This window comes from Rhinichthys klamathensis, unplaced genomic scaffold (genome assembly GCF_029890125.1).
Source record: "Rhinichthys klamathensis goyatoka isolate OS25496 unplaced genomic scaffold, OSU_Roscu_1.1 h1tg000716l_1, whole genome shotgun sequence".
Classification (NCBI taxonomy): domain Eukaryota; kingdom Metazoa; phylum Chordata; class Actinopteri; order Cypriniformes; family Leuciscidae; genus Rhinichthys; species Rhinichthys klamathensis.
In genome coordinates this window covers 220,228-245,617 of record NW_026607131.1, presented here as the reverse complement: position 1 = coordinate 245,617, position 25,390 = coordinate 220,228, and the positions used below count along the sequence as shown (strand labels likewise).

The 25,390-nt window shown below is 38.3% G+C and overlaps 3 protein-coding genes and 1 long non-coding RNA gene across 6 annotated transcripts; 2 read left to right on the top strand and 2 right to left on the bottom strand.

Moving 5' to 3' along the window:
• Nucleotides 1-587: 587 nt before the first annotated feature.
• LOC130076927 (synaptosomal-associated protein 23-like) lies at nt 588-9,532 on the bottom strand. The gene is made up of 8 exons (XM_056242232.1): nt 9,216-9,532; nt 8,573-8,646; nt 8,242-8,283; nt 8,070-8,118; nt 6,277-6,394; nt 2,397-2,531; nt 2,132-2,276; nt 588-666 (listed from the first exon to the last, which is right to left on the bottom strand). The coding sequence occupies exons 2-8, from the start codon at nt 8,627-8,629 to the stop codon at nt 607-609; spliced, it is 606 nt and encodes a 201-aa protein (XP_056098207.1). The 5' UTR covers nt 8,630-8,646; nt 9,216-9,532; the 3' UTR covers nt 588-606.
• LOC130076930 (uncharacterized) lies at nt 8,471-20,224 on the top strand. The gene is made up of 2 exons (XR_008805699.1): nt 8,471-8,695; nt 20,004-20,224. It is a non-coding gene; the product is annotated as an uncharacterized LOC130076930 (long non-coding RNA).
• snap23.1 (synaptosome associated protein 23.1) lies at nt 12,749-21,674 on the bottom strand. 2 transcript variants are annotated; one of them, XM_056242229.1, is made up of 8 exons: nt 21,520-21,674; nt 18,964-19,078; nt 16,480-16,521; nt 16,294-16,342; nt 16,069-16,186; nt 15,782-15,955; nt 13,726-13,870; nt 12,749-13,498 (listed from the first exon to the last, which is right to left on the bottom strand). In XM_056242229.1, the coding sequence occupies exons 2-8, from the start codon at nt 19,018-19,020 to the stop codon at nt 13,439-13,441; spliced, it is 645 nt and encodes a 214-aa protein (XP_056098204.1). In that variant the 5' UTR covers nt 19,021-19,078; nt 21,520-21,674; the 3' UTR covers nt 12,749-13,438. The 2 variants fall into 2 exon arrangements, with proteins under 2 accessions (XP_056098204.1, XP_056098203.1); XM_056242228.1 differs by lacking the exon at nt 21,520-21,674 and adding an exon at nt 21,314-21,403.
• ccdc28a (coiled-coil domain containing 28A) lies at nt 21,041-25,227 on the top strand. 2 transcript variants are annotated; one of them, XM_056242230.1, is made up of 7 exons: nt 21,041-21,175; nt 22,650-22,812; nt 22,920-23,083; nt 23,164-23,318; nt 23,954-23,976; nt 24,538-24,615; nt 24,646-25,227. In XM_056242230.1, the coding sequence occupies exons 1-6, from the start codon at nt 21,103-21,105 to the stop codon at nt 24,590-24,592; spliced, it is 633 nt and encodes a 210-aa protein (XP_056098205.1). In that variant the 5' UTR covers nt 21,041-21,102; the 3' UTR covers nt 24,593-24,615; nt 24,646-25,227. The 2 variants fall into 2 exon arrangements, with proteins under 2 accessions (XP_056098205.1, XP_056098206.1); XM_056242231.1 differs by lacking the exon at nt 21,041-21,175 and adding an exon at nt 22,146-22,301.
• The last annotated feature ends 163 nt before the right edge of the window (nt 25,228-25,390 follow it).

The following is a 25,390-nucleotide window of genomic DNA, read 5'->3' as shown; positions in this document are numbered from 1 at the left end:
GCCGTTTCACTTGACATAATAGGGAAGAAAAGACAATTGCAACTTAAATTTTATGCCGACTTGAATCACTTTCCAAAGGCTCAATCATCTTTAAGCCTTATTATGCAAATGATTTAATGACACAGCTTGTGTCCAGCTATTTACAAACACCAAGATTACAATAAAAAGACACAAATGGAAGTGAAATTAAATTAAGTAGCGGCAGATCTTTTCTTCCGTATTGTGATGTACATCAGAGTGAAACAGATTATCGGATAAGAACTTTTTTTTAGTGCTGGGCTTGATTCGATCCATTGGTTCTTGACTGGATTTTGAGTTGTGTACGTTGCACACAAAAGGTAGTTGAACGGAAGCTTGTAGGGCAGGGGTTTAAACTGACTAAATGATTGAAGAAGTCCTGCAGAAGTCACTACAGAGAAGTCTGTCTTTTCACCAGAAGATAAAATGTTACAAGGTCAAAATAAAAATTAAATAAAAAATGCACATATGCACAGAATAATTGTTCACAATAAATTTAAAGCATTCATTTAGAAAATCAATAGGATTTTTTTTTTTTTTTTTTTGTCATGCAGACTTAAACTTGTGGTGGTCCTTTCAGTATTTCCCTTAATGGTGTTTCCTGGCATGTTTTTCTGCCTCAATAACATCATGTGTATTTTTTGTAACCTGGCAAAAAAAGACAATAAAGGAGTCAGTTCACATATCTATCTATCTATACAATATTTTCCTCCTCTGAGCTCTCAAACCTTTCGGAGTTCTAAATCTTATCAATTTTTAATTATATTTGTTAACTTAATTTACAAACATACGTGTAGAAGTTGTCACTAGAGTGTACACTCACCGGCCACTTTATTAGGTACACCTGTCCAACTGCTCGTTAACACTTAATTTCTAAGCAGCCAATCACATGGCGGCAACTCAGTGCATTTAGGCATGTAGACATGGTCAAGACAATCTCCTGCAGTTCAAACCGAGCATCAGTATGGGGAAGAAAGGTGATTTGAGTGACTTTGAACGTGGCATGATTGTTGGTGCCAGAAGGGCTGGTCTGAGTATTTCAGAAACTGCTAATCTACTGGGATTTTCACGCACAACCATCTCTAGGGTTTACAGAGAATGGTCCGAAAAAGAAAAAACATCCAGTGAGCGGCAGTTCTGTGGGCGGAAATGCCTTGTTGATGCCAGAGGTCAGAGGAGAATGGCCAGACTGGTTCGAGCTGATAGAAGGGCAACAGTGACTGAAATAACCACTCGTTACAACCGAGGTATGCAGCAAAGCATTTGTGAAGCCACAACACGCACAACCTTGAGGCGGATGGGCTACAACAGCAGAAGACTCCACCGGGTACCACTCATCTCCACTACAAATAGGAAAAAGAGGCTACAATTTGCAAGAGCTCACCAAAATTGAACAGTTGAAGACTGGAAAAATGTTGCCTGGTCTGATGAGTCTCGATTTCTGTTGAGACATTCAGATGTTAGAGTCAGAATTTGGCGTAAACAGAATGAGAACATGGATCCATCATGCCTTGTTACCACTGTGCAGGCTGGTGGTGGTGGTGTAATGGTGTGGGGGATGTTTTCTTGGCACACTTTAGGCACCTTAGTGCCAATTGGGCATCGTTTAAATGCCACGGCCTACCTGAGCATTGTTTCTGACCATGTCCATCCCTTTATGGCCACCATGTACCCATCCTCTGATGGCTACTTCCACCATGTCACAAAGCTCTAATCATTTCAAATTGGTTTCTTGAACATGACAATGAGTTCACTGTACTAAAATGGCCTCCACAGTCACCAGATCTCAACCCAAAAGAGCATCTTTGGGATGTGGTGGAACGGGAGATTCGCATCATGGATGTGCAGCCTACAAATCTGCGGCAACTGTGTGATGCCATCATGTCAATATGGACCAAACTCCCTGAGGAATGCTTCCAGCACCTTGTTGAATCTATGCCACGAAGAATTGAGGCAGTTCTGAAGGCAAAAGGGGGTCCAACCCGTTACTAGCATGGGGTACCTAATAAAGTGGCCGGTGAGTGTATATTGCCAGCTAGATCTAAATCTCTAGCGTCACAATTGCACTATTATCCCAATGAATCACCTCTGGATTTAATAAGAGTAACTTTACCTCATTATTGATTTCGTCGATAGTTTGGATCTGTTTGCTGATCTTGTCGCCTATTCCCAGTGCCATGCTCTTCATAATCAAAATGTTGCTGCCCACAATCTTCAGATTCTCTTCCATCTCATCTTCTCGTTCATCATTTGTTATTCTTACAGAACAAAAACCACTTGAATTTCCAAGCTAAGACCATTACACATCTATTAGATAAACGTGTCTAAATATAAATTTAGAGCTTGTGCCATATGGCAATGCATAACACAAATCTCACCTATTGATGTAAGGGCCAGAGGGGGCTTCTGTCCCATTGCGGATGGCACTCTTTTGGCTGGAGACCACATTCCGCTTGCTTTCTTTTGGTTCCTTGCCCTGCTTATATCTCCTGTCACTCTTGGAGGACTTCACTCTGAAAGAAGAGCCATTCAGATCCAAAGAAATAGATCAAATACAAGAACTGAGGTGAAAACCACAAACTAAAAGTGCCAATTTAGTTTATAATTATATCTGCTGAAAAGGTAAGCTTAGACCAGGATAGTGTTGGTTTAATGCTGATCTAGGTAGTGGAGCAGTATAGGCTATTCACCAACAAAATGTAGTTGATTAAGCAGTTGGATTTCCTGGTTGACGGTTAAGCTAGTTAAGAAACTGGCGGGGATATCAGTAGACCAGAATCTCACTTTGGGGACTAGCATCAAAAACACAACATTTGTTGTTCTTTTCAGCATCCTACATCAAGTCCTCTGTTTCTGAATAATACACTTGAAGAAAGAAGTAGCCAAGTTTTTGAATTTCGAAAAAAAGTTTTTGTAGAGCTTGACACAGCTAGAATGTATTTAATGTATAAATGTATTTAAAATGTAATTATAAAAAAGCCCATTGAGTTATAAGACTTGATTAATTTACATGACTTTTCCAGTTCTAGAAATCACACTTCACAAAAGGGTACACTATGTAACTTTTTTTGTTCAAAATTTATATAATGAGCAAGTACATCATGAAGCCATCTTCCAAACCGTGTTTTTGTCTTATGAATAACTACGGTACGCCTATAATAAGTGTTTATATTCAGACTCTTTTAGAGTAGCCTAGTGGAGCCTATACTGCTCCCCTACCTAGTACCGGTGTCATATACACTCACCGGCCACTTTATTAGGTACACCTGTCCAACTGCTCGTTAACACTTAATTTCTAAGCAGCCAATCACATGGCGGCAACTCAGTGCATTTAGGCATGTAGACATGGTCAAGACAATCTCCTGCAGTTCAAACCGAGCATCAGTATGGGGAAGAAAGTTGATTTGAGTGACTTTGAACGTGGCATGATTGTTGGTGCCAGAAGGGCTGGTCTGAGTATTTCAGAAACTGCTAATCTACTGGGATTTTCACGCACAACCATCTCTAGGGTTTACAGAGAATGGTCCGAAAAAGAAAAAACATCCAGTGAGCGGCAGTTCTGTGGGCGGAAATGCCTTGTTGATGCCAGAGGTCAGAGGAGAATGGCCAGACTGGTTCGAGCTGATAGAAGGGCAACAGTGACTGAAATAACCACTCGTTACAACCGAGGTATGCAGCAAAGCATTTGTGAAGCCACAACACGCACAACCTTGAGGCGGATGGGCTACAACAGCAGAAGACTCCACCGGGTACCACTCATCTCCACTACAAATAGGAAAAAGAGGCTACAATTTGCAAGAGCTCACCAAAATTGAACAGTTGAAGACTGGAAAAATGTTGCCTGGTCTGATGAGTCTCGATTTCTGTTGAGACATTCAGATGTTAGAGTCAGAATTTGGCGTAAACAGAATGAGAACATGGAACCATCATGCCTTGTTACCACTGTGCAGGCTGGTGGTGGTGGTGTAATGGTGTGGGGGATGTTTTCCTGGCACACTTTAGGCCCCTTAGTGCCAATTGGGCATCGTTTAAATGCCACGGCCTACCTGAGCATTGTTTCTGACCATGTCCATCCCTTTATGGCCACCATGTACCCATCCTCTGATGGCTACTTCCACCATGTCACAAAGCTCTAATCATTTCAAATTGGTTTCTTGAACATGACAATGAGTTCACTGTACTAAAATGGCCTCCACAGTCACCAGATCTCAACCCAATTGAGCATCTTTGGGATGTGGTGGAACGGGAGATTCGCATCATGGATGTGCAGCCGACCAATCTGCGGCAACTGTGTGATGCCATCATGTCAATATGGACCAAACTCCCTGAGGAATGCTTCCAGCACCTTGTTGAATCTATGCCACGAAGAATTGAGGCAGTTCTGAAGGCAAAAGGGGGTCCAACCCGTTACTAGCATGGGGTACCTAATAAAGTGGCCGGTGAGTGTACATAAACAGAGAGAAGTAGCTCCGGCTACGATGTTCTTCCACAAGACGCATGCAATTTTGTTTATTAACTCTTATGCCTCGTTTCCACTGAGCGGTACGGTACGGTACAGTTCGGTTCGGTACGCAATTATTTGCGTTTCCACTGTCAAAAGTTGTGAATGGTACCAAAAAGCCGAACCGTACCGTACCACTTTTTGGGTACCCTTCCGTTGTGGTACCTAGCACAGTGGTACGGTACTAAAAGGTGGAGCTAGACTCACTGCAGAACGGTGATTGGTTGACAGAGTATCGTCACTTGCGCGTGCTACAAGGGCATTAGAAGCATACAGTTAAAATATAATACTACTGTTATTGTGTCACGAAATGTAGTTTTAAGAGTTTTTCAGGCGAGAAAGTAGTTTTTTAAAGCTCAAATCTGTGGTTTATTTATAGATTTATGATAATTTGAAGATCCATTCCAAGCAATCACCGGGCGCTCGGCGCTCGTGCACCCCGCCTGGAGCAGCCTTTCCCCGGCTAGCCGTTCTGATGTTTGCCGCTGACTCTGACGTCTCTGTAGTGGTTAAACATGAGATATAATTCGCCTTGTACAGACCTAACAGGCGATCTTTGGTCTCGTGAATTTATAATTCGTTCCCTGGCCAATAGTTTTGGCAGAAGGCTAAGTGAAGTTTCATATATTTGAGCGCTGAATTTGTATATTTGACTGAATTGTTTGCTTTGTTATTAAAGCTTTACTGTACATATTTTTGTACCTTTTACTTATACTTTTATAATGGCTATTATTGATAAAACTGAAATTCAACAAAAATAGATAGTTTTGTCATTTATTTTATTTTATTACAAGATCATCTGTAATGTTGTTTATTGCAACATTTGTACCAATGCAATATGCATTACATTGCCTGGAATATGTTTAATATTTTTAAATTGAAACGAAAAGAGGCAGGATTGTGTTTTATATTTAGTTTTGTTATAAATATAACGTTACATGCAGTGAATATAATCAATATAGGCTATGCGTTGCCTGAACCACATTTGTGTGCTTATAATGTTTTAAATGTATTTAAATTAAATCGAAAAGAAGCAGAGTGGTGTTTTATAACATATTTCGTTTTATTGTTGCCTAAAATGTACATAACCGGAGTAGCAGAGCGAGCTGAGTGGCGCTTTCAAGAACGCGCTGTTCCATCAGCAGAATTACTGGACTCGCGTCCTCGGGATCATTCTCCTGAGTCGGACTTTGCGTGGCTACTTGGTATTGAGAAACGCCTAATGCCAGCGCTTGTTTCTTGTGACAAACATCCCGAGAAGCAAGAACAAGATCTGCTGTCTGTCATCCATTGTTGTTTACTATGTCGTTTTTGTTCGCGCGAAAATGACGTCGATCGCTTCTCTCCGGCAAACACCACGCCTATCAAGTGACGTTATCACTACTTTCCGGCATACACCACGCCTATCAAGTAGGGTACTGTTGGCAGTGGAAACGCGAGCCCCGATCATGGTTTAGCGACCCGACCCGAACCGTACCGTACTGAACCGTACCGTACCACTCAGTGGAAACGAGGCATTAGAGCTCCAAAAGTTACATAGTGTACCTTTAATTTATGCTTTTTTTAGTCTTAAAATCACTTAAAGTCATCTTAAGTCATCTTTAAGTCACCAGGGCCCGGCCCACTGATTAAGAATTCCAATATTATTCCACAGTGTCTTACTTTATTAATTGTGTTGTAGTCCGACAAGAAATGTAGTCTAACTAATTTAAATTTAAAACTCAATGTCACATAATAAGGTATACCCTCTAACCAACCTGTTCCATGGACACAGACACAGGCCGCAGCATTTGGACAGTTCATTCAGGTTTTTTCGAGCCTGTTTCATGTCCTGCTTGATCTGGCCGACTTCCTGTTTCACATTCCTTAGTTTTTCTGATATAGAGAGAAAGAGAATAAAGGTCTGGTAGTCACCAGTCTGTAGTCTATTATCAATAGTGATGCATGAAGCATGGCTCACACAGAGGTCACTTTTCAACCAATCAACTTTCTGTTGGTCAGCACAGAAAATGTGCATTATTAACCTGATAATGGGATTTTTTTTTTTTTTTTTTTTGCCTTCATACGGAAATCCCAATGACTGGATTTTGAAAGCGAAAATTTGCCAAGCAATGGCGAATGGGATTGCACCTTAAAGGCAGGGTAGGTGTTTTGTTCCAGAAACATTTTTTTTTTGTTCTGCTGGTTGAAAGTCTCTTCACACCCTAAATGCAATCAATAAGTTAAGTGGTCTTGATGTATTTATATGAAAATATATCATCTGTGAAAGCTGTAGGACAATAAAAAGTTAGTTAATTTGTTAAAGATTGAAACCCGTGACGTTGTACTTCGAGCGGTATGTGACTTGAATTTATGCGTTTAAATGGCAACACTATCAACGGCGAAATGAATCTGCAGCAGTCAGGTGGTAGCTCAGTGTTTACATTCATTATTATTGTAATGTTATGTACTTGGAGACATGCGCTAGTTTAACGCCGTCTCTCATGACGCTTTTGTTTGCTCCCTGCTGTACGCGTTCATGTGTTTTGAAGGAGGCGTGGCTTTGGAGACGCTCTGAAGGGAGGGTGGGATCGTATGCTTTCAAAGCTAGCTTGCTATTGCTAGCCTCTCAGAAAATTGCCTACCCTACCTTTAAAGGAACACTCCGACTTTTTGGGACTTTAGCCTGTTCACCTTATCCCCCAGAGTTAGATAAGTCCATACATACCTTTTTCATCTCCGTGCGTGCTGTAACTCTATCTGACGCACCCACCGCTAGCCTAGCTTAGCACAAAGACTGGATGTAAATGGTTGCAGCTAGCATACTAATCCAAATAAGTGGCAAAATAGCGCAAACATTTTCCTATTTACATGTTGTGATTTGTATAGTCACAGAGTGTACAAAAAACAAAGTCACATGAGACACAGACATATTTTAACCGTATAAATACTGGGAACTATATTCTCTGAAGGCGAAGCACTGCTACTTGGGCGGAGTGATAACCGCAGCACCTGAGACGCGCTCTCTGCTCCTCACCACGGCGCGTCTCAGGTGCTGCAGTTATCACTCCGCCCAAGTAGCAGTGCTTCGCCTTCAGAGAATATAGTCGCCTTCAGAGAATATAGTATTTATACGGTTAAAATATGTCTGTGTCTCATGTGACTGTTTTTTGTACACTCTGTGACTATACAAATCACAACATGTAAATAGAAAAATGTTTGCGTTATTTTGTCACTTATTTGGATTAGTATGCTAGCTGCAACCATTTACATCCAGTCTTTGTGCTAAGCTAGGCTAGCGGTGGGTGCGTCAAACAGATTTATAGCACGCACGGAGATGAAAAAGGTATGTATGGACTTTTCTAACTCTGGGGGATAAGGTGAATAGGCTAAAGTCCCAAAAAGTCGGAGTGTTCCTTTAAGAGGCATTTCATGGCTAATTACTATAAAGTATACTCTAAATGCCATCCATAAGAATATACAGAAATGATTTAATGTGTGAAAAGGCATCCAAGTTTTGAGATATTGAAGTAGACATCAGGAATCAGGTATATTGAGAAAACGGAATTACCTTCCTGCTCATCCAGCATAGTTATTGTTTTGTCGCCGACGTTCATAGTCTGCACAAATACACAATGAGCAAATAGCATTTTTACATTTCAAATAGCAGCATTATGTTATTTGGGACAAGCTTTTAAGGACAATCCATGTGTCATTGGTTTACTTGAAATAAGACAACTTACCTCCTCTGTCATTTGTAAAATTCGTCTACAGCTATCAGCTGACTGACAAACAAATACAAAGAAACTTAGTCAAACATTACTGTAGTATGATGATAAATCTATTATGCTAAACAAATTGTATTAATACTTCTGATAAACTGTGGTTGTTCTAAACAAGTGAGAACAAAAGAAAGACAGAAAGATGGGTCAAAGAAGGAATTTTATCTCTAGTGTAGAGAAATAGAATGCTGCTTTCATGCGAGCTGGGAATTTTACAGGAACAGAAACAAACATCTAAAGAACAAGAGGTTGTAAAAGAAGATAATGATATTTCATGATATCACAAACCTACCTCATCTGTTACACGGTTGGCTTTACTTGTGATCTCATCCACTGACATGTCTGCCATGCTGCTGGATTGGGATTCTGCTGGCACAAAAACTTTACATACACTTTGGGAAAAGTAGCCTATACAGTAAGTCAAAGTTAAGATGATACATTTGCTTATAAACAAGTATGTGACAATATTAAAAGAACAGAACAATTTTACATTTGTGCATTTTTGGGGGGAATTTTGCCCCACCTTGTTACACTTATGGGTGTTCCAAGTCAAAAATGACCGGCTTTCAAAAAAACTGCTAATAAAACTGTTGTTATGCTATATTATTGCCAAATATTGGATTCCAATCTTTTTATCAACTTGTTTTGTTTCAATTAGCTCAGGTTTTGTATATTTCGTTTTAGAAATGACTGATCGTAGGCATAAATGATCTGAGTTTATGCACCTCAGTTTAAGACCTTAAGAAAACTAAGGCACATAAGCTTAGATCAATTAGGATTTTCAACACAGCACAAGAAATAAGTCAAACTAAATAAGCTATCAACCACAGCAGAATTTCAACAAAAGTGTAAGTTAAAGTGAGAGTTGTCTACAAAGTATATTTTTGTGCCTCTAGTTCATGTACAGGTGTATGTGTATCTGAGAAGGTACTTACTCTCAAGACGCTCCAGAGTTCTGATGATGAGTGACGTGTTGTGATTCAGTTGTACATGTCGAAGTTTCCTCTTTGCACCACAAAAAAATCCCACAGAAAGAGCTGTGGGTGTACCTATACCAAAACCAGCCAATTGCTATTCAAACCTGCCCAATCACGGTGGGAAAAAACGCCCATTAGGCAACACTGAAACGGGGTCAGTGACATTTGGATAATGAGGGCATTTAGCAAGAATATTACTAGGCCTACTCAGGACTTTCCAGTAACAGGGTTCAGAGCACCTACATTACAGACAGTTAATCGCAGATTATTACTACATTTAATGGCTGTCAATTGGTTTAAACATTAAATCATGTTCTCTGCGTTACCGTGGCGTGAATTATCTTGAACCTGCTGAAATGTTCCTATAAATATATTTAGGCTACGGTAGCCTACTTTCCAACTGCATTCTGAATAAATATATTTCTGATATATATATTAAAATATATTTGGAATTGCTTGATATAAAGTCGCAATTGCGTTATAAAGTCAGAATCAGAATTGAATCAGAAGCAGAATTGCAACTGACTTTCTTCCCCTTAGAATTGCGATTTTGTATCTCGCAATTCTGACTTTAACACGCAATTGTGATTTTATATCAGGCAATTCGGACTTTATAACTCGCAATTGCGAGTTTATATCAAGCATTTCTGATAACTCACAATTGCGAGTTTATATGTAAACTCGCAATTGTGAGATAAGAAGGCGCAATTATCTTTTAAATTGTTTTATTCAGTGGCAGAAGCTTCCATACACCTCACCCTATTGTATTTATATATGCAAGTAGACATACAATAATCCATATACGTTTTTATCCGAATGAGCACACTTTTAAAATTTACTTTTGGAACAAAACCCTTCGAAGGCATGGCTCTTGAAGTCCGCGTCCTTCGAAGGATGCAGCCTCTGAATTTCGACACAGCCTTTGTTGTTTAAGCTGCTTGCCCAATACTCAACCAAGTCCCGCCTAAACATATACCTCTAATATTTACTCTGGACCAGAGCTCTAAGATTCCAAAGAAGTTATATGAGTTAAGATGTTATTCAAAATCATATGAACTTATTGATAGGAGCCATTGAGTTACATACTGTATATGAAATTATTACATAATGCCGCTAAGTACACCTGCCGTTACTATTTCCTGTGGGCAACCATTCTAAACTGGAAGTGAGTTGGCAATGGGGGGTGAGAAGGAAGAACACCACATGGGGAAATACCCTCAACGGTCTTGTGATTTGTCGTTCTTCTTTCCAGTAATTATCAAGTTTTTCTCTACTTGTTTCGAGTAGCAAATACTCTGTCCCACATGGAAATGACTATTTCACTGAAAAGCAGTGAGTTATTATGCAAACAAAAAATTGGTATGTAATACTGCTGCTGTTGCCTTTGGCACAGTTGTAATTTTGCAAATGATAAACGATGTCAATGCCTAAACAGAAGGTGCCATCAAGCTTGGGCCATCACAATGGGAGAACCAAGCCAGAGAGATGCAGGGAAGCCTGTTGGTCCTTTTTTCTCTTTTATCTTTAGACAGTCTTCAAAACGTTATCAGCAAACTTAGTTTTTATATTATATCCAATGTTTGTGGCACTACATTTTTCAGACTCTCAGGGAACATCAGAGCTGGCTGATAACTTGACGGTTCCTTCAGACTCCTAAACCCTCCTCAGCAGTTTCCTGGACAGCAGACACAGAAAGTCTCTAAGGGAGTTGAAACAGAGGCACTGTCTAGTTCTTGAGACCTCAAAAGATTCAAATAACTAGGCTACTATGTAATCCTCTTGAGGAAAACTAAAGAACAATCAGTCCAAGTAAAAGTATCCATGAAAAAGATGAAAGCTAGAATTAATAGATAACAGTTACTGAGATCAGATTCTGGCATATTATTTTTTTTATTAAAAATGATGTAATTTACAGGTATAGTGTACCTACCTTTACAACTTCCTGTGGGCAACCAATCCAAAAACGAAGTGAGTTGGCAATGGGGAAGGGGCAGTTTTTTTACCTACATGGAAAAATACCCTGAACTTTGTGATTTTCTTCTTTCCAATATAGTTTCCAATTAATAAGTGAGCCTGTATCACATACAGTGATACAGGCTCGTCGCCTTCATTTGTCAACTGCGCTCATTCCAGTTGTGTATCCTCAATCTGGCAACCAGTGTTAGTTAAGTCTGAGAAGGAGGGGGCGGGAGAAACAACCCTTTCCAATATTTTCAATTTGGACTACAGTGCCTATTTCAACCACTAGCTGTCAATATTACATACTGCACCCTTAAGGCATTGATGACCGTTTAATATAACAAATACATGCAAGAGATGACAAAGTAAAAACAAATATATTTATGCGTGTTTGTTGGGTTCAGAATTATTGCCACCCTTGGTAAACATGATCAAATACGTCGGTGAAAACAAATATACAGTTTATCCATTTGATCTTTCATTTAAAAAAATTCAAATAAAATCTAACCGTTCACTGAACTAAAACAAAAACAGTTAATAGTATATCTGTGAAGTATATTCTTCTTCACATTTACAATTTAGCACACCAGGGTGACTAGGAACATGAAACTATTCGGCCATGAATTCTTGTTTCAAAGGAGCGTACGAGGAAACACAAAGGCCAAATTCCCTTAATCATTCATCCCGATGGGTAAAACCAAAGAATATGGTTCTGATGTGCAGCAAAAGATTGTTGAGCTTCACAAAATAGAAAGTGGCTGTAAGAAAACAGCTAAAGTACACACTCAAGATGGGTTTGGTGCATGACGGGATAAAAAAAGTTCCCCATGTGTACAATTAAATATTCTGCTGGATCTTTAATTTAGCTGGAGGTCCTGGATATCTTGTTCAGATACATGGCATCATGGATTCTATCAAATACCAACAAATAAAAAATCAAAACCTGACAGTCTCTGCCAGAAATCTTATAATGGGCCATTGTTGGATCGTCCACCAGAACAGATCCAAAGCAAACATCAAAATCAACACAAAATGGGTCACTGAGCACAAAATGAAGGACTCTCCTATTTTCTGATCAAATAAAGACACCCTTGGAGAGCATAAGAGACTTCGGTCAAACTTAAGTTTAGGGTCCAATTCTCACTTAACTACGACTTTTGCCTCAATAAACTTGCCTTAATAAACTGATTATTAATAGTTAGTAAGGTAAGTTTAGGTATTGGGTAGGATTGAGGCATGTATGGTCATGCAGAATAAGGCACTATGTGCTTTATAAGTATTAATAAACAGGCAACATCCTTGTAATATTCAAGCTAATAAGCGACTGGTTAATAGTTGTAATTGGACCCTAAACTAAGTGTTAGAGATTTCTTCTTTTTTTTTTTTTAAACCCACAGACATAACAAGCTATACATAGTGTGGCAATAAGCACTTCAAACCTTCACATTAAAAGCATAAAGTAATGTGGAAGCACCTGCTGCTGGTCATGTCAGGTCTAAATAATTTTTTAAAAAGGGGGAAAAAACCAAGGAAGGATTATACTGGCTTTATTAGAATTAAAATAGATATAGTGAAATGTCCTATTCCTATATAGCATGGTAAATTAAAAAACGACACTACCATAAATTTTACCCAAAACATTGAACAGGACCAACTGTATTCACAAGGCCTATTAATGTCTTAAGATAATTAAATAGGAGTATAATCAGTAACAGAATCAGAAAAAAATTACATACAAATCAAACATCCAATCCGCCCAAACATACATAAACGGCTATAAGGGCAGCATACAGGTACATTGAAGGTTCTGTCATAAGTCTTTGGCCCCTCATTCAGATTAGTGAAAGAATTGGCCATGTTGACTCAAGTCCAGAGAGAGGGACGGACAAAACCCATCACCATCCCGAGAGATTGACTCCCATCCATTACAGACTGACAGGACAGCAGTGAGCAAAGCCGCAAAAACAACTGCACTCTGTGCGTCCAGCATATTTGTCCCACATATTAAGGGTGAAGACTGGATTGTACAGGAGGCTCTAATATGTTTGTGTGCATGTGTCGACCTACTTACAATAGAACAAAGACTGCAATAAAAGGCACAGATGGCATTGAAAAAAAAAACTCACTTGCTGCAATTCATTGCTGTGAAGCAGAAAGTTTGTGTAAGTGTGTGGTAAGATCAAACAATCAGGCTCCTGAAAGATGCTGGAAGTGTCCATTCTCTACAGAAGTTTGTTGGCTCGTTGGTTGGCTTCATCAATGCGAGCTTTATTCATATCAGCCTGGGCAACACAATTAATAATATATTTATATATATATATATATATATATATAAAATTAAATATAAAATTATACAATCATATTATGTAATAAAATGATATATATACATTCCTAAAAAAAAATACATCTGTTTTATAATAAATATATATTTCAATAAATAAATACATATATGTATATAAATAAATAATGAACTTATAACTCATTTAGGAGTTTGATAGTGTGGCTTTACCTTATCAGTTATGCGGTCAATGGTCTTGTTCTGTTTTTCGATCTCATTGCCCATGTCCAAGGCCAGATTCTTGAGATTCCCGATGATGCCGCCCACCTGTTCCAGATTCTCCTCCATCTCATCTTCTCGTGCATCATTCGTTACTCTTTTAGGAATGATAACGCATACAGTACATCTTATTATACACAGAATAATACAAAAAGTGACTAATCTAAATTAATAATCAGGAGAATTAATCAGCTGTAAAGATCTTAAAATTAAAAAAAAAAAGACCACATACATGTGGAGCCAAACTGCAGATGCACCAGCCACCCAAAATATATTCGATGCGGCATTGAAGAAAGACATTGTAGCTTATTCTAGGTCAAGCGCTGCCTGCTTTAGACAGGAAGGCAACAAATGACCATTGTTCATTTCTTAGCAACATTTAAGGGTAGGTAAATCTGAAACCGCAATAACACACTAGCATGCAACAAAATGGAAGCTTATTCAAATGATGGCACAACAGTTTAGCTCTACAAAAATAAAGGTAAATTAGGAGAAAATGTGGCTTTAATGTTGGAATTTTTCATCGGACCAAATGTCAAAACGTCTGACTATATTTCAAGGACATAAAGCAGGCATGTGACAAAAAATAAGCAACAACAACAGATTTCTAAACGATTCTCATTACGAATTTGGGAAGATGGTTGGCACAGGTTGTGTTCGCAAATACAAATTATAAGTGATTCAAACTCTCAGCACTTGCAAAGTAGCATTTACTGTGAATTGAAACTGAAAATGAATACCTTTCTTTACTCTCAAACATGTAAAGCGTCAGACTATATATTCATAACCGTTTTGATGATCGCATGAAGCCATATGACATTCTCACAACCATGCATTGTCAAAATTCATAAAAAAGTTATAGGGCAACTGGTGACTAAAGTAACACCGTTTCAATGCCGATTTTTACTCGCACTTGCTGCTTTGAAACATGCTAAGGGTGTCCCGCAGATGGCGCCGCGAGCTTGTGCAGGTCTGTCTGTAACAATCCGTGCATTAAATGTATTAGAAAACATAAAGTTCTTAAGAAACTATAAATCTTTTATACTCTATTAATAAGAAAAACTTATTAATAGAGTACATTGCTGTGGAAAAGCTGTCCACCTCAATCCAAAACAATACACTAGAATTACATATACTGCTTCTGGACCCAAGCTGGCCATGGCATCCCAGTCCCTGTCCTATGCAGTTGGCATTAGTACACATTTATTGGGAGCTTAAACAAGGGGTAAGAAAATAGAAGAAATAATAATAATAGTAATTAATTACAAAATAGTAATTAAATAATAATCATAATAAAATATATTAAATCACATACGCAGGATAAGTGTGGCATGGACGTGGTGGCCTGGGCTTTGCACGGAGCTGGTCCCACGCTGCATGTCTCGCTTTTTTATTGCAACACACTAGCTGACATAAATATACGTCCATCACGAGCAAAAAAAAGAAAAGGAAAAAAAACCCCCAGCCAACAAACAGGGTAAACATGGCATGTGTGTGGCAGCCGGAGGTGGGGAGTGTTCTTGGGGATGGGGGAGGGGCCCTGGGCCCCGCAGCGCCTCTTCTTGGTGGCCCATTGTAGTGTGGCGTGGCTGGGGGTCTAACTTATGCCGTGGCCAAGGAGGGATCAGAGGCAGCCTTTTAATACCATATTAGTAATAGCTTTATTATTGTTATTACTATTATTACTACCATTATTATTATTATTATTTGTCCTCTTCCTTATCCTCCAACCTCCCCCTCATTCCTAATGAAAAGTCTATTATTTTTGTTATTATTATTACTATTCTTACTATTATTGTATTATTATATATGACTATATTATCATATCTTCCTCATCCTCTAGTTATTTTTAGTATTATCATCATCATCATCATTATTATTATTATTGTCATCAATATGTTTCTTTATTTATTATTGATAAAGCCAAACATATGTTCTTGTTTAGTTTCTATTAGCTATGTCTGACACTGGATCAATGTCCATCATTCTCAGTGTATTTTGCCCTCACCTCTTGACGTAGGGGCCAGAGGCGCCTGCTGATCCACCTGAAACAGCCTGCCCATTGCGAACGGCGGGCGGTTGGCTGGATACCACACCGCCCTCTTTTCCCTGCATGCTGGCGTTGTCACTGCCTGTGCCCCAAGTCCGCTTATATCTCCCATCATGCTCAATGGAAGTCACTCTGAAAGAGAGGTTTTAATACTCTCATTTACCCCAGAAAGATGAAAGATGTGATACAACGTAATGCATAACATTTTAAATCCAGTAGCTGGAAGTTGAGTTATAATAGCAAACCTGTCACATGGGCACACACACAGGCCACAGCATTTGGACAGATCAGTCAGGTTCTTCTCAGCCTGCCTCATGTCCTGATTGATCTGATCCATTCCTTGATCAACTCCCTTAAGTTGCTCTGATCAAGACAGAATAAAGATTTCAATCAATAAACAATGTCTTAATTAGTCAGCATCTCCTAAATTAAGTTTTTACAGATTGCGATGGAATGGTGCAGTCACTCACCTCCCTGCTCATCCAGCATGGTCATTGTTTTGACCCCCGTCTCCCGGCTCTGAAAACATACGCATGCTTATATCAGGTCATATATATATAACTCTAATGAGCAAATACAGGTAGTTCTAAGCATTATGTACTTCAGGTAACAGCAAACATGCTTCTGAAGCCTCCAGGTTTCATTGGAGCTCTTACCTCCTCTGCCATCTGTAGCATCCGCCTAGTGCTTTCAAGTGACTGAAAGAAAAAGAAACGCATATTCAAAAGGTAATCGAATCACTACTGTAATAAGAAAACAGCAGATATTCTATATTTCAGGTCTGCATGCAAACATCAAATAAAACAAAGCACAATTAATAAATGTAAAATTAACACTTTCCACTAAGTCTTTGGCTCATAAAGCCACAATGTGTAGACCTTTATGAGTTGATTTTAATTCGAACACACTGATAAATTCAGAAATGTGTATGAAGAAACGTGAAAATCATAGATAATGCTATGAAGCCATGCAAAGAACACAATACATACACAGGAACACAATAGAGAGGTATAAATAAAACATTTGCAGCTTGGCTATTAAAAAAGATAATTATCTTCACTTTTTTTTTTATAGATATTTACTAACATTATACACTGATGAGCCAAAACATTATTACCAGTCACAGCCAGGTGAAACAAATTGTTGATCATCTCCTAACAAGGCCACATATTATTAAGATCTGGGTAGATTAGATGGCGAGCAATCAATAAGTTCTCATAATCAACATGTTGGATCCCAGGAGAAATGGGCAGGAATAAAGATCTGACTGACTTTGACAATGACCATATTATTATGGCAAGGCGACAGGTTCAGAGCATCTCTGAAATGGCAAGGCTTGTGGGTTCCTCCTGGTCAGCAGTGGTGAGAATTTACCAACAGTGTCCAAGTAGGGACAAACCATAATCCAGCGACAGGGTGTTGGCCACCCAAGGCTCATCAATGTACAGGTTAATGAAGGCTATCCCGTCTTTTCCGAGTCAACAGAAGGTCTACTGTGGCACAAGTCAGTCACACAACATTTTTGAAAATGATTATGGGCGAAATACGTCACAACACACAGTGCATAATATTCTGCTGTGTATGGGGCTGCATAGTCACAGACCAATCAGAGTGCCTATGATGACCCCTGTCCATCATTGAAAGTGCTTACAATGGGAACGCAAGCGTCGGAACTGGACCTTGGAGCAGTGGAAGGTGGTCCCCTGGTCTGTTGAATCCCGTTTTCTTTTACACAAGTGGACGGCCGTGGACTTGTGAGCCGTTTACCTGGGGAAGTGATGCACTGTGGGACAACGACAACCCGCTGGAGGGAGTGTGATCCTTTGTGCAATGTTCTGCTCGGAAACCCTGAGTCTGCCCATTCATGAGGATGTAAATTTGACACGTGCCACCTACCTAAACAGACCAGGTACACCCTTTCATGACAACGGTGTTCTCTGTGGCATCTTTCAGCAGGAGAATGCACCCTGCCACACTGCACACATTTTTCAGGAATGGTTTGAGGAACGTGGTGAAGAGTTCAAGGTGTTGCCCTGGCCTCCAAACTCCCCAGATCTCAGGCCAATTGAGCATCTGTGGGATGTGCTGGACCAACAAGTTCAATCCATCTCCACCTCACAACCTACAGGACTTGAAGGATCTGCTGCTAACGTCTTGGTGCCAGATACCACCTTCAGGGGTCTTATAAAAGTCCATGCCTCGGTGGGTCGGCACTGTTTTGGCAGCACGCAGAGGACCAATAGCATATAGGCAGGTTATCATAATGTTTTGGCTCATCTGTGTATTTATCAATATTTATGCATTTGCTTTAAACCTATTTAAAAGTGTGATTTTTTCCCCAACAAAATAGCCATAAGTGTATGTTTAATACTAGAACTAAAACAGTAAAAAAAAAAAATGTTTATCTATTGATATGTATACTTACATAAACAATATTTTAATAATCATTTATTATTAATAATATTTCAATAAATTCTCTCTCTCACACACAAAATATAGCAATATATAACTCATATTTAGAAATAGTATTAGTAAATATTCAATATATCACCCTAAATTCAGCCATCATTAATCTACTTCTGACCTGGGAAATTACATTCTGAGGGTACTTAAACACTAATGGTAAAATCACAGTTAAACAAACAAACAAACAAACAAACTGATGTTAGAATAGAAAGGTGGGTGGGGAATGTTTCATGGATTTGTAGTTTACCCCCAGTCACCCATGCTGAGCATGAGCACAGAGGCCGCTTCATGCTATTAGTCTTTATTACAGCACACAGGCTCATGTGAGTCCCTTCAGAGGCAGCAAGAAGGAGAAAGAGAGAAGGAAACAAAGTTGTGGGTAAAGAAAGAAGTGCGTTATAGTTATCGAAGATTTAGTAGCACAGAGAGTCACTTATTTGCAAATTCTATTAAAAGACATTAAGATTTTTTTTTTTACAACTGTTAGTGCAAGAAATATATTGTAAGGTTGCAAAATAGAGCAGTATAACAGTGAGTAAAAGAAAACTGTTTGCGGTCACAAACAATGAGTCTGTATGTATACAGGAACTTGAAAACATTGCATCAATAACAAAGAAATTAATTCCTTTCATCCTGTTACAGTATATCGCTACCGTAACAGATGATCAGCATACCTCATCTGTAACTTGGTTGGCTCTCATCGTGATGTCCTCCACTGACATGTCTGCCATCTTGCTGGTGTCCAAGTTTGCTGCCCCTCCTGTGGCCTTAAGCTCTACGCTCTGGGGTCTGAAGGTCAGAAACGAGAGGTCAAGGTTCAGAGGCCATTTTCATACACACACAAACAAAGATGCCCCCCAAAAAAGCTTTCCCATGGAAATCTACCACCTGGAATTTGAATTTGAAGGAATTCTATCATCAGAATTCAGCCTCATGTTGCTCAAATCAAATGATTTTTTTTTTTTTTTTACTTCACAAAGTACTATACAAAGTCTCTGAAAGTCTTACTAATCAAAATGTAAGTTTTAACTTTTGTATTACATAGAATTAGGCAACATGAGGCGGAGTAGATGACAAAATATTGGGTGAAAAGTTCAAATATCTATAATGAAAATAAAGAAAAGCATGAAAGTGATTAACAATGTTGTGTGTTGTCAAATGTTTTAAAATGAACAGTAAAGTTTATAAAATATTATTTTAAAAAGGTTACAATTCAGAGAACACCAAGAGGACACAAACAGTACAGACACAACACATTTTTTTCAATGCCCATTACACGCCTTAATGTTAAAAGTGAAAATGCGTATAATGTCTGTGCTGTTGAAAACACTGTTAACAATGGTGTGAGATGGGTGTGAGAGAGATACAAGATAAGTGTGATGTTTTTCTATGAAGATTTTATGACCAATGTGGTCAACATAAGACATACACCATTTTGGGGTGTGTTTTATTGCTAAGAACCCTGAAGCTTAAACAAAAGAGCAGAAATACACATAAAACATTAATGAATAAACAGATACTGAGGTCAATTATCGACTAGCGTAAAACTGTCACAGCTCACAGTAAAAATCTCACATGCACTGTAGTAAAACTAAACTGCAGTAAAAAGATGAAAAAAGTGCTTATAAGTGTTTATGGTATGACAGAGTGTGTAATAGGCCTGTCTCTGTACACAGGAAACAGATTTCTTATGTCTTTTCCTTCGTTTCTGCAGCTTCCTGATTCAAATGCCAGCAAGGTAGAGGAAAAATCCACAAGAACTAACTTTAAAGAAAAGTTCACACTATATATCAATAGGGCTATATCATCTAACCCTAGATCCAGCCATCACAAATCCACTTCTGATCTGGGAAATTACATTCTGAACATGTTCACTAACAGGTAACACAAAAAGAGACAGAATTAAAGCCTCAGTCACCATTCACTTTTGTTATAGCTACATAAAAAAAGACACAATGAAATGAAAGTTGAGACAGTGACTGAGGCAAATTCTGCTTAACATCTCCTTTTGTGAAAGTCATTCAGGTTTGGAACAACACAAGGTGAATACATGTTTAAAAGTATTCTAATTTTCTCTGTTATAGGGACAGTTTACCCAAAAAATGAAAATTGTCATAATATACTCACCCTCATGTTGTTCCTATGAGGTTCTTTCTTCTGTTGAACACAAAATATATTTTTAAGAATGTATGTAACCAAACAGTTGACGGGCCCATTGACTTCCATTGTATTTTTTTCCCCATACTATGGAATTCAATGGGGTTCATCCATTGTTTAATTACCATATTGTCCAAAATATCTTATTTTGTGTTCAGATGAAGAAAAAAACTTAAACAGGGTTGGAACAACTTGAAGGTGAGTAAGTGACAGAATTTTAAATTTTGATAGTTAAACTATCCCTTTAACTTGCTTATCCAAGGTTCTTTTCAAAACGGTTAAACAAGTGTTTTTAAGCTAACATGACCAAGAACGTCATATTACTCACTCTCCTCCATTAAACAGTCCAGCCATGAGAAACACCTCCTTAAGAATTGTACATTTCCAGTTTGTCAACAAAAACCGGTTTCTCGAGGGAATGTCATTACATCATGTCTCTTAACATTACACTATTTCCACTGTATTCTGTATCAGATACACTAATCATCATCTGGACTTGCATTATGATCAAATTGGGACCAAACTACAACATGCCTCATATGATGCTTGGGATCTGACAAATCCTCTACTTACGTTACATCAACATTCAGGAAACCATAAACAGAAACCATTCAAGAGAATCTGATCTAATCAGAGAGTATAAACACATAACAGTGATGTTTAATGCTGCTGATTCCAAGATGTACCTTTTACACCCAACTCCAGAAGGACAGAGCACAATTTTGCCAGGTAACGTTAAATAATTGACCGCGTTAATAAAGTTAGTACGTTACGTTAACGTTACTTTGAAAGTGGAGAAAGTCCTTGTGATCTTCCCAATGATCCAGGATCCCAACACCACTATTTACGGTCAAGGTTTATACTTACTGTTTACTCATGATGTTTCACGATGTTCTTTATTGCTAACTTACTGGTAAAGTGTGTTTGTTTATTTAAGGCAGTAAGTTAAGTTGCTAGTTGGTCAGTTGGTCTCGTACTCAGTTCCGCTTTGGGGAAGTAGAAACGCTTTACCATCCTCCTTTTTTAAAAATACTGGACGGAACCTGGAGCAAAACGTTTCACTCGCTACTTACTGAGGTTGATTCCAGGGCAGGAGAAGGATAAGACTGAGGATCGATCGGTCTAAGTGTTTAGAAAGTGTTTATTTCCCGTGCTGGTCCAAACTCTTTCCGAAATTCCTTCAGACAGATTATGACAGTGGTGCGCATGTGCAGTCATATGACAGGTGACTTAGTGCGCATGCGTCAAAGAGAAGCGAGTATAAATAGAAAAGATAATTATTAATAACAACAGAAAAGATGCTGAGTGGGGTGAAGCGTTTCATAGAGGTAGTTAATATTCTGAAAGATCATGTAATAAATAGAAAAAAAATTTTTTGCCAAATTGATACGATTATTATTATTATTATTTAGTTTATGTGCAATACAAATTTGTTCCTGAAAGAAAGGTGGCTACTTTCGGTACACCACTAGAGTGTATTTTTTAATAAACACTGAAAAAGATGACCACTCACTGTAGCACGTTTTAGTACATTATTTAATCTTAAAGTGTCTCGCTGTTCCTATAGTTTCTTATACAATATTTGAATAGACTCAGGCAGTCATCCATTTAGTATTGGAACAAAAATGTTTCTCTTGGTCAAATGTGACGTTTTTGAGTAACAGAGTTGCTTAGTGGAATTACAGTACAGTGCGTGTTGATATCACCGTGATGATGACGTGTAAATCCCGGAAGTGCCTTTTGTAAACTTGCAGCCAGGTCAGCTGTACCAACTTTAGAGCAGTCTAATCTCATCGAGAATGCCTTTCAGACGGGATAATATTTCCTTCTAAAAAGTGGAGTCTTCCTTTATGCGGTAAAATCATACGAGTATGCTGTCGAATACTATTTTGCTTGCGCTACTACAGTGGTTCCGAATAGGCATGTTGTACACGACTAACGCCACACCTTGACTCGTTCGCATATTATTTACATGTTACGTGTTCTGTTATTATAAAACAGGATTAGAAGCGCTTGCTAATGCGCGTGATAACACGGTTTAATATCACCGGACAATGTTTATATTATGTTTCTTTACCAGTGTGAAATATTTTGTCGCCTGTTCAACATTCTACTGTTAGTAATCGCGGATTAGTTGTTCTTTGACCTGAAACCACTTAACTTTTCAGGCTCTTTTGCTCATGTCTTTTACTTTATTCTGTAGATAATTTGGATGACACAATGGAGGAAAAGAATAAGAAACGTAAAAGCCCAAAACCGTCTTCCAACCAGCCGCCTCCCCCAGTGACTGCTCGAAAAACAACATCCAGTAGATCGTTTGGTGTTGGTGGTATGGTCACGCACAGTCAGAGGTCAAAGTATCGCAGGTGAGCATCATCTGTCATCATTTAAACTGTGTAAGGTATTAAAATTTTCACATTTATATCGTCATATTTTGCCATGATCTTTTATTCATTTTGTTTTGGGGTGTTAGGGGAGTGAGAGACAAACCAAGGCCTCAGAGTCAGTCGGGTAAGAGCAGCCAGTCGGGCCACATCCAGCACTCGTTTCTCACAGACGTGTCTGATGTTCAGGAGATGGAGAAGGGTCTGCTCAGCCTTCTCAATGACTTCCACTCTGGAAAATTGCAAGCCTTTGGTAAGCTCTTACAGTACAGTAAAAAATAAATTATCGAGTGTTTACAGTTTTGATTGAAGTCTAAATCTTCTCTGAATCAGGCAACGAGTGCTCAATCGATCAGATGGAGCATGTGCGGGAAATGCAGGAAACACTGGCTCGCCTGCACTTTGACCTTTATGGAGAAGTGGATGAGCTGCCGGAAGACCAGAGGAAGTCTGCTTATGACACTAACATGGATAAACTGTTATCAAATGTAAGCAACATCAGATATTTGGTCCCATTTTATGTTGAGTGTCTTTAACTATACTATGTACTAACATTTAAATTAATAATATGATACAATGCACTTGTACTTACATTGTACTTGTATTTAAAGAATACATGCATGCAACCAACATTGAACTGACCCGAGCTGAATAATGAGGTGGTTTACAGCAGAATTGAACTCATTTCATAATTGATTTACACAGTTATTAAACTAAACTAAATCTCGAGCTGATAAATGACACTATTGTTTTCTATAGAGGTGCTTAAAAGCAGAATTTAAATTCGTCTCATCTTTGATGAAGTTTGCATCATTGAATGCTTTGAAACAATCTGTATTGCATAAATAAAGCACTAGATAAATAAAGGTGACTTGATTTGACCTTTAGCCACCCTTAAAACTAACTGTACCCTGAAACCTGTCCCTAACCTTACCTGTAACCCACCTCAATGAGCCAAACTAGTACATTGTATAAAATTTTTTTTTATGTAAGTACATAGTGGTTAAAGACACCTAATATAAAGTGTGACCAAATATTTAGTCAAAAACCAGAAATCTATGAGTTCTTTCATGCATTTGTCTAGTAAGTCTAATGAAGTTCATTCTTTTTTTCCCCCCTTCAGCTGGAAGAGTTGAGCTCCTCAATGTATCCTTTCATGGTTTCGCCAATTACCCGATGAATCAACTGGATGATATTGTAGTGTTTAGTTAAAGGGATATCTCACCCAAAAATTCTTTCATCACTCACCCTCAAGTTGTTCCAAACCTGTATGAGTTTTTTTTTCTTCTTTTGCTGAACACAAAATAAAATATTTGTAAGAATTTGGCTAACCAAACGGTTGTGGGGCACCATTGACTTCCATAGTATGAAAAATACAATTCTGTGAAAGTCAATGGTGCCCCACAACTGTTTGGTTACAAACATTCTCCAAAATTTCTTCCTTTATGTTCAGCAAAAGAAAGGAACTCGTAGAGTTTTGGAACAACTTGAGGGTGAGTAAATGATGACAGAATTTTCATTTTTGGGTGAATATCCCTTTAAGATTGATCAGGTAACTTTATTATGTAACCTTGAAATTCGTCTGCATAAGCATTGTGTAGTACAGCAGCAACATGTTACATCCTTAAAATCAAATTCTTTTAAAGGTTTTTCTAACACAAGTCATTTCTTTTAACTGAGTTTGAAATCTTAACTATAATTCCTTAGACAAAAGCTTAACATTGCTGACAGTCAAGATGTCCCCAGAACTTCCAGCATATGAACTACAAAGGCTCTACCATGCAGAATACTGTGTGTATATTTAGCACAACACAGCTATGGGGAAACACCAGTATTACAGTCATATCGGTGACACTGTGGTCTTAAACGTGTAGAATTGGTCAGCTTGGGTTGTTTACACTCTATAGATGTGATATCACAGAACAAATCCAAACATTTGTGATGAACTGCCCACTTGTCTTTCTCACCGGATCATTTCACATGGTACCACAAGAAATATATGTGCATAAGATGATGTTCGATTACATTATGGCATCTAATCTTATGTCTTAAATGTTGCCTTGTAGTTGTACAATAGCAGCACCTTTGCATTATCACTAATTCACTTTTAACAAGGAACTGATTGGCTCAGTTTGTATTTATTTATGCCCTGTCTTAAAGTGATTAATAGAAAGATAATGGCAGGTTATTTTTCATGTCAGTTGATGTCAGTTTCCTGAGACTACTAAGACTGCAGAATAAAATTAAAATTGCATTGTATATTTTTGGTTATAGACTATATAGTTCTATTTACATATTTTATTTTGATTTAAAACATTGGAAATGTAAATTGTAACCTACTGGCTGATTGTTGATTAAACTTTTTATTCATGCTTCTATCAATAAAGTTCAAGTTTTAATGTCAAGTTTTATGACCCACATATGAATTACGTAGATAAACAATATGTTTATGTAAAAATAAACATATATGTTTAAATAACTGTCTGCGACCGTGAATCCAGGAGCTGCTGAAAGAAACACGATTCGTGTGAAGGAATTTCAGAGAGCTTCATTTGTTATG

Excerpts from the sequence above, each read along its gene's own strand:
- LOC130076927 (XM_056242232.1), bottom strand. The coding sequence starts at position 8,629 with ATGGCAGACATGTCAGTGGATGAGATCACAAGTAAAGCCAACCGTGTA. Across the intron at positions 8,119-8,241 it reads TTTTACAAATGACAGAGGAG|ACTATGAACGTCGGCGACAA; the intron begins GTAAGTTGTCTT and ends GTATTTGTGCAG. Across the intron at positions 2,532-6,276 it reads TGTCTGTGTCCATGGAACAG|AGTGAAGTCCTCCAAGAGTG; the intron begins GTTGGTTAGAGG and ends CTCTTCTTTCAG.
- ccdc28a (XM_056242230.1), top strand. The coding sequence starts at position 21,103 with ATGTTTAATGCTGCTGATTCCAAGATGTACCTTTTACACCCAACTCCA. Across the intron at positions 21,176-22,649 it reads ACAGAGCACAATTTTGCCAG|ATAATTTGGATGACACAATG; the intron begins GTAACGTTAAAT and ends TTTATTCTGTAG. Across the intron at positions 23,977-24,537 it reads GAAGAGTTGAGCTCCTCAAT|ACAAAAGCTTAACATTGCTG; the intron begins GTATCCTTTCAT and ends ATAATTCCTTAG.
- snap23.1 (XM_056242228.1), bottom strand. Across the intron at positions 16,522-18,963 it reads CCAACCAAGTTACAGATGAG|TCACTTGAAAGCACTAGGCG; the intron begins GTATGCTGATCA and ends TTTTTCTTTCAG. Across the intron at positions 16,343-16,479 it reads TGCTACAGATGGCAGAGGAG|AGCCGGGAGACGGGGGTCAA; the intron begins GTAAGAGCTCCA and ends GTATGTTTTCAG.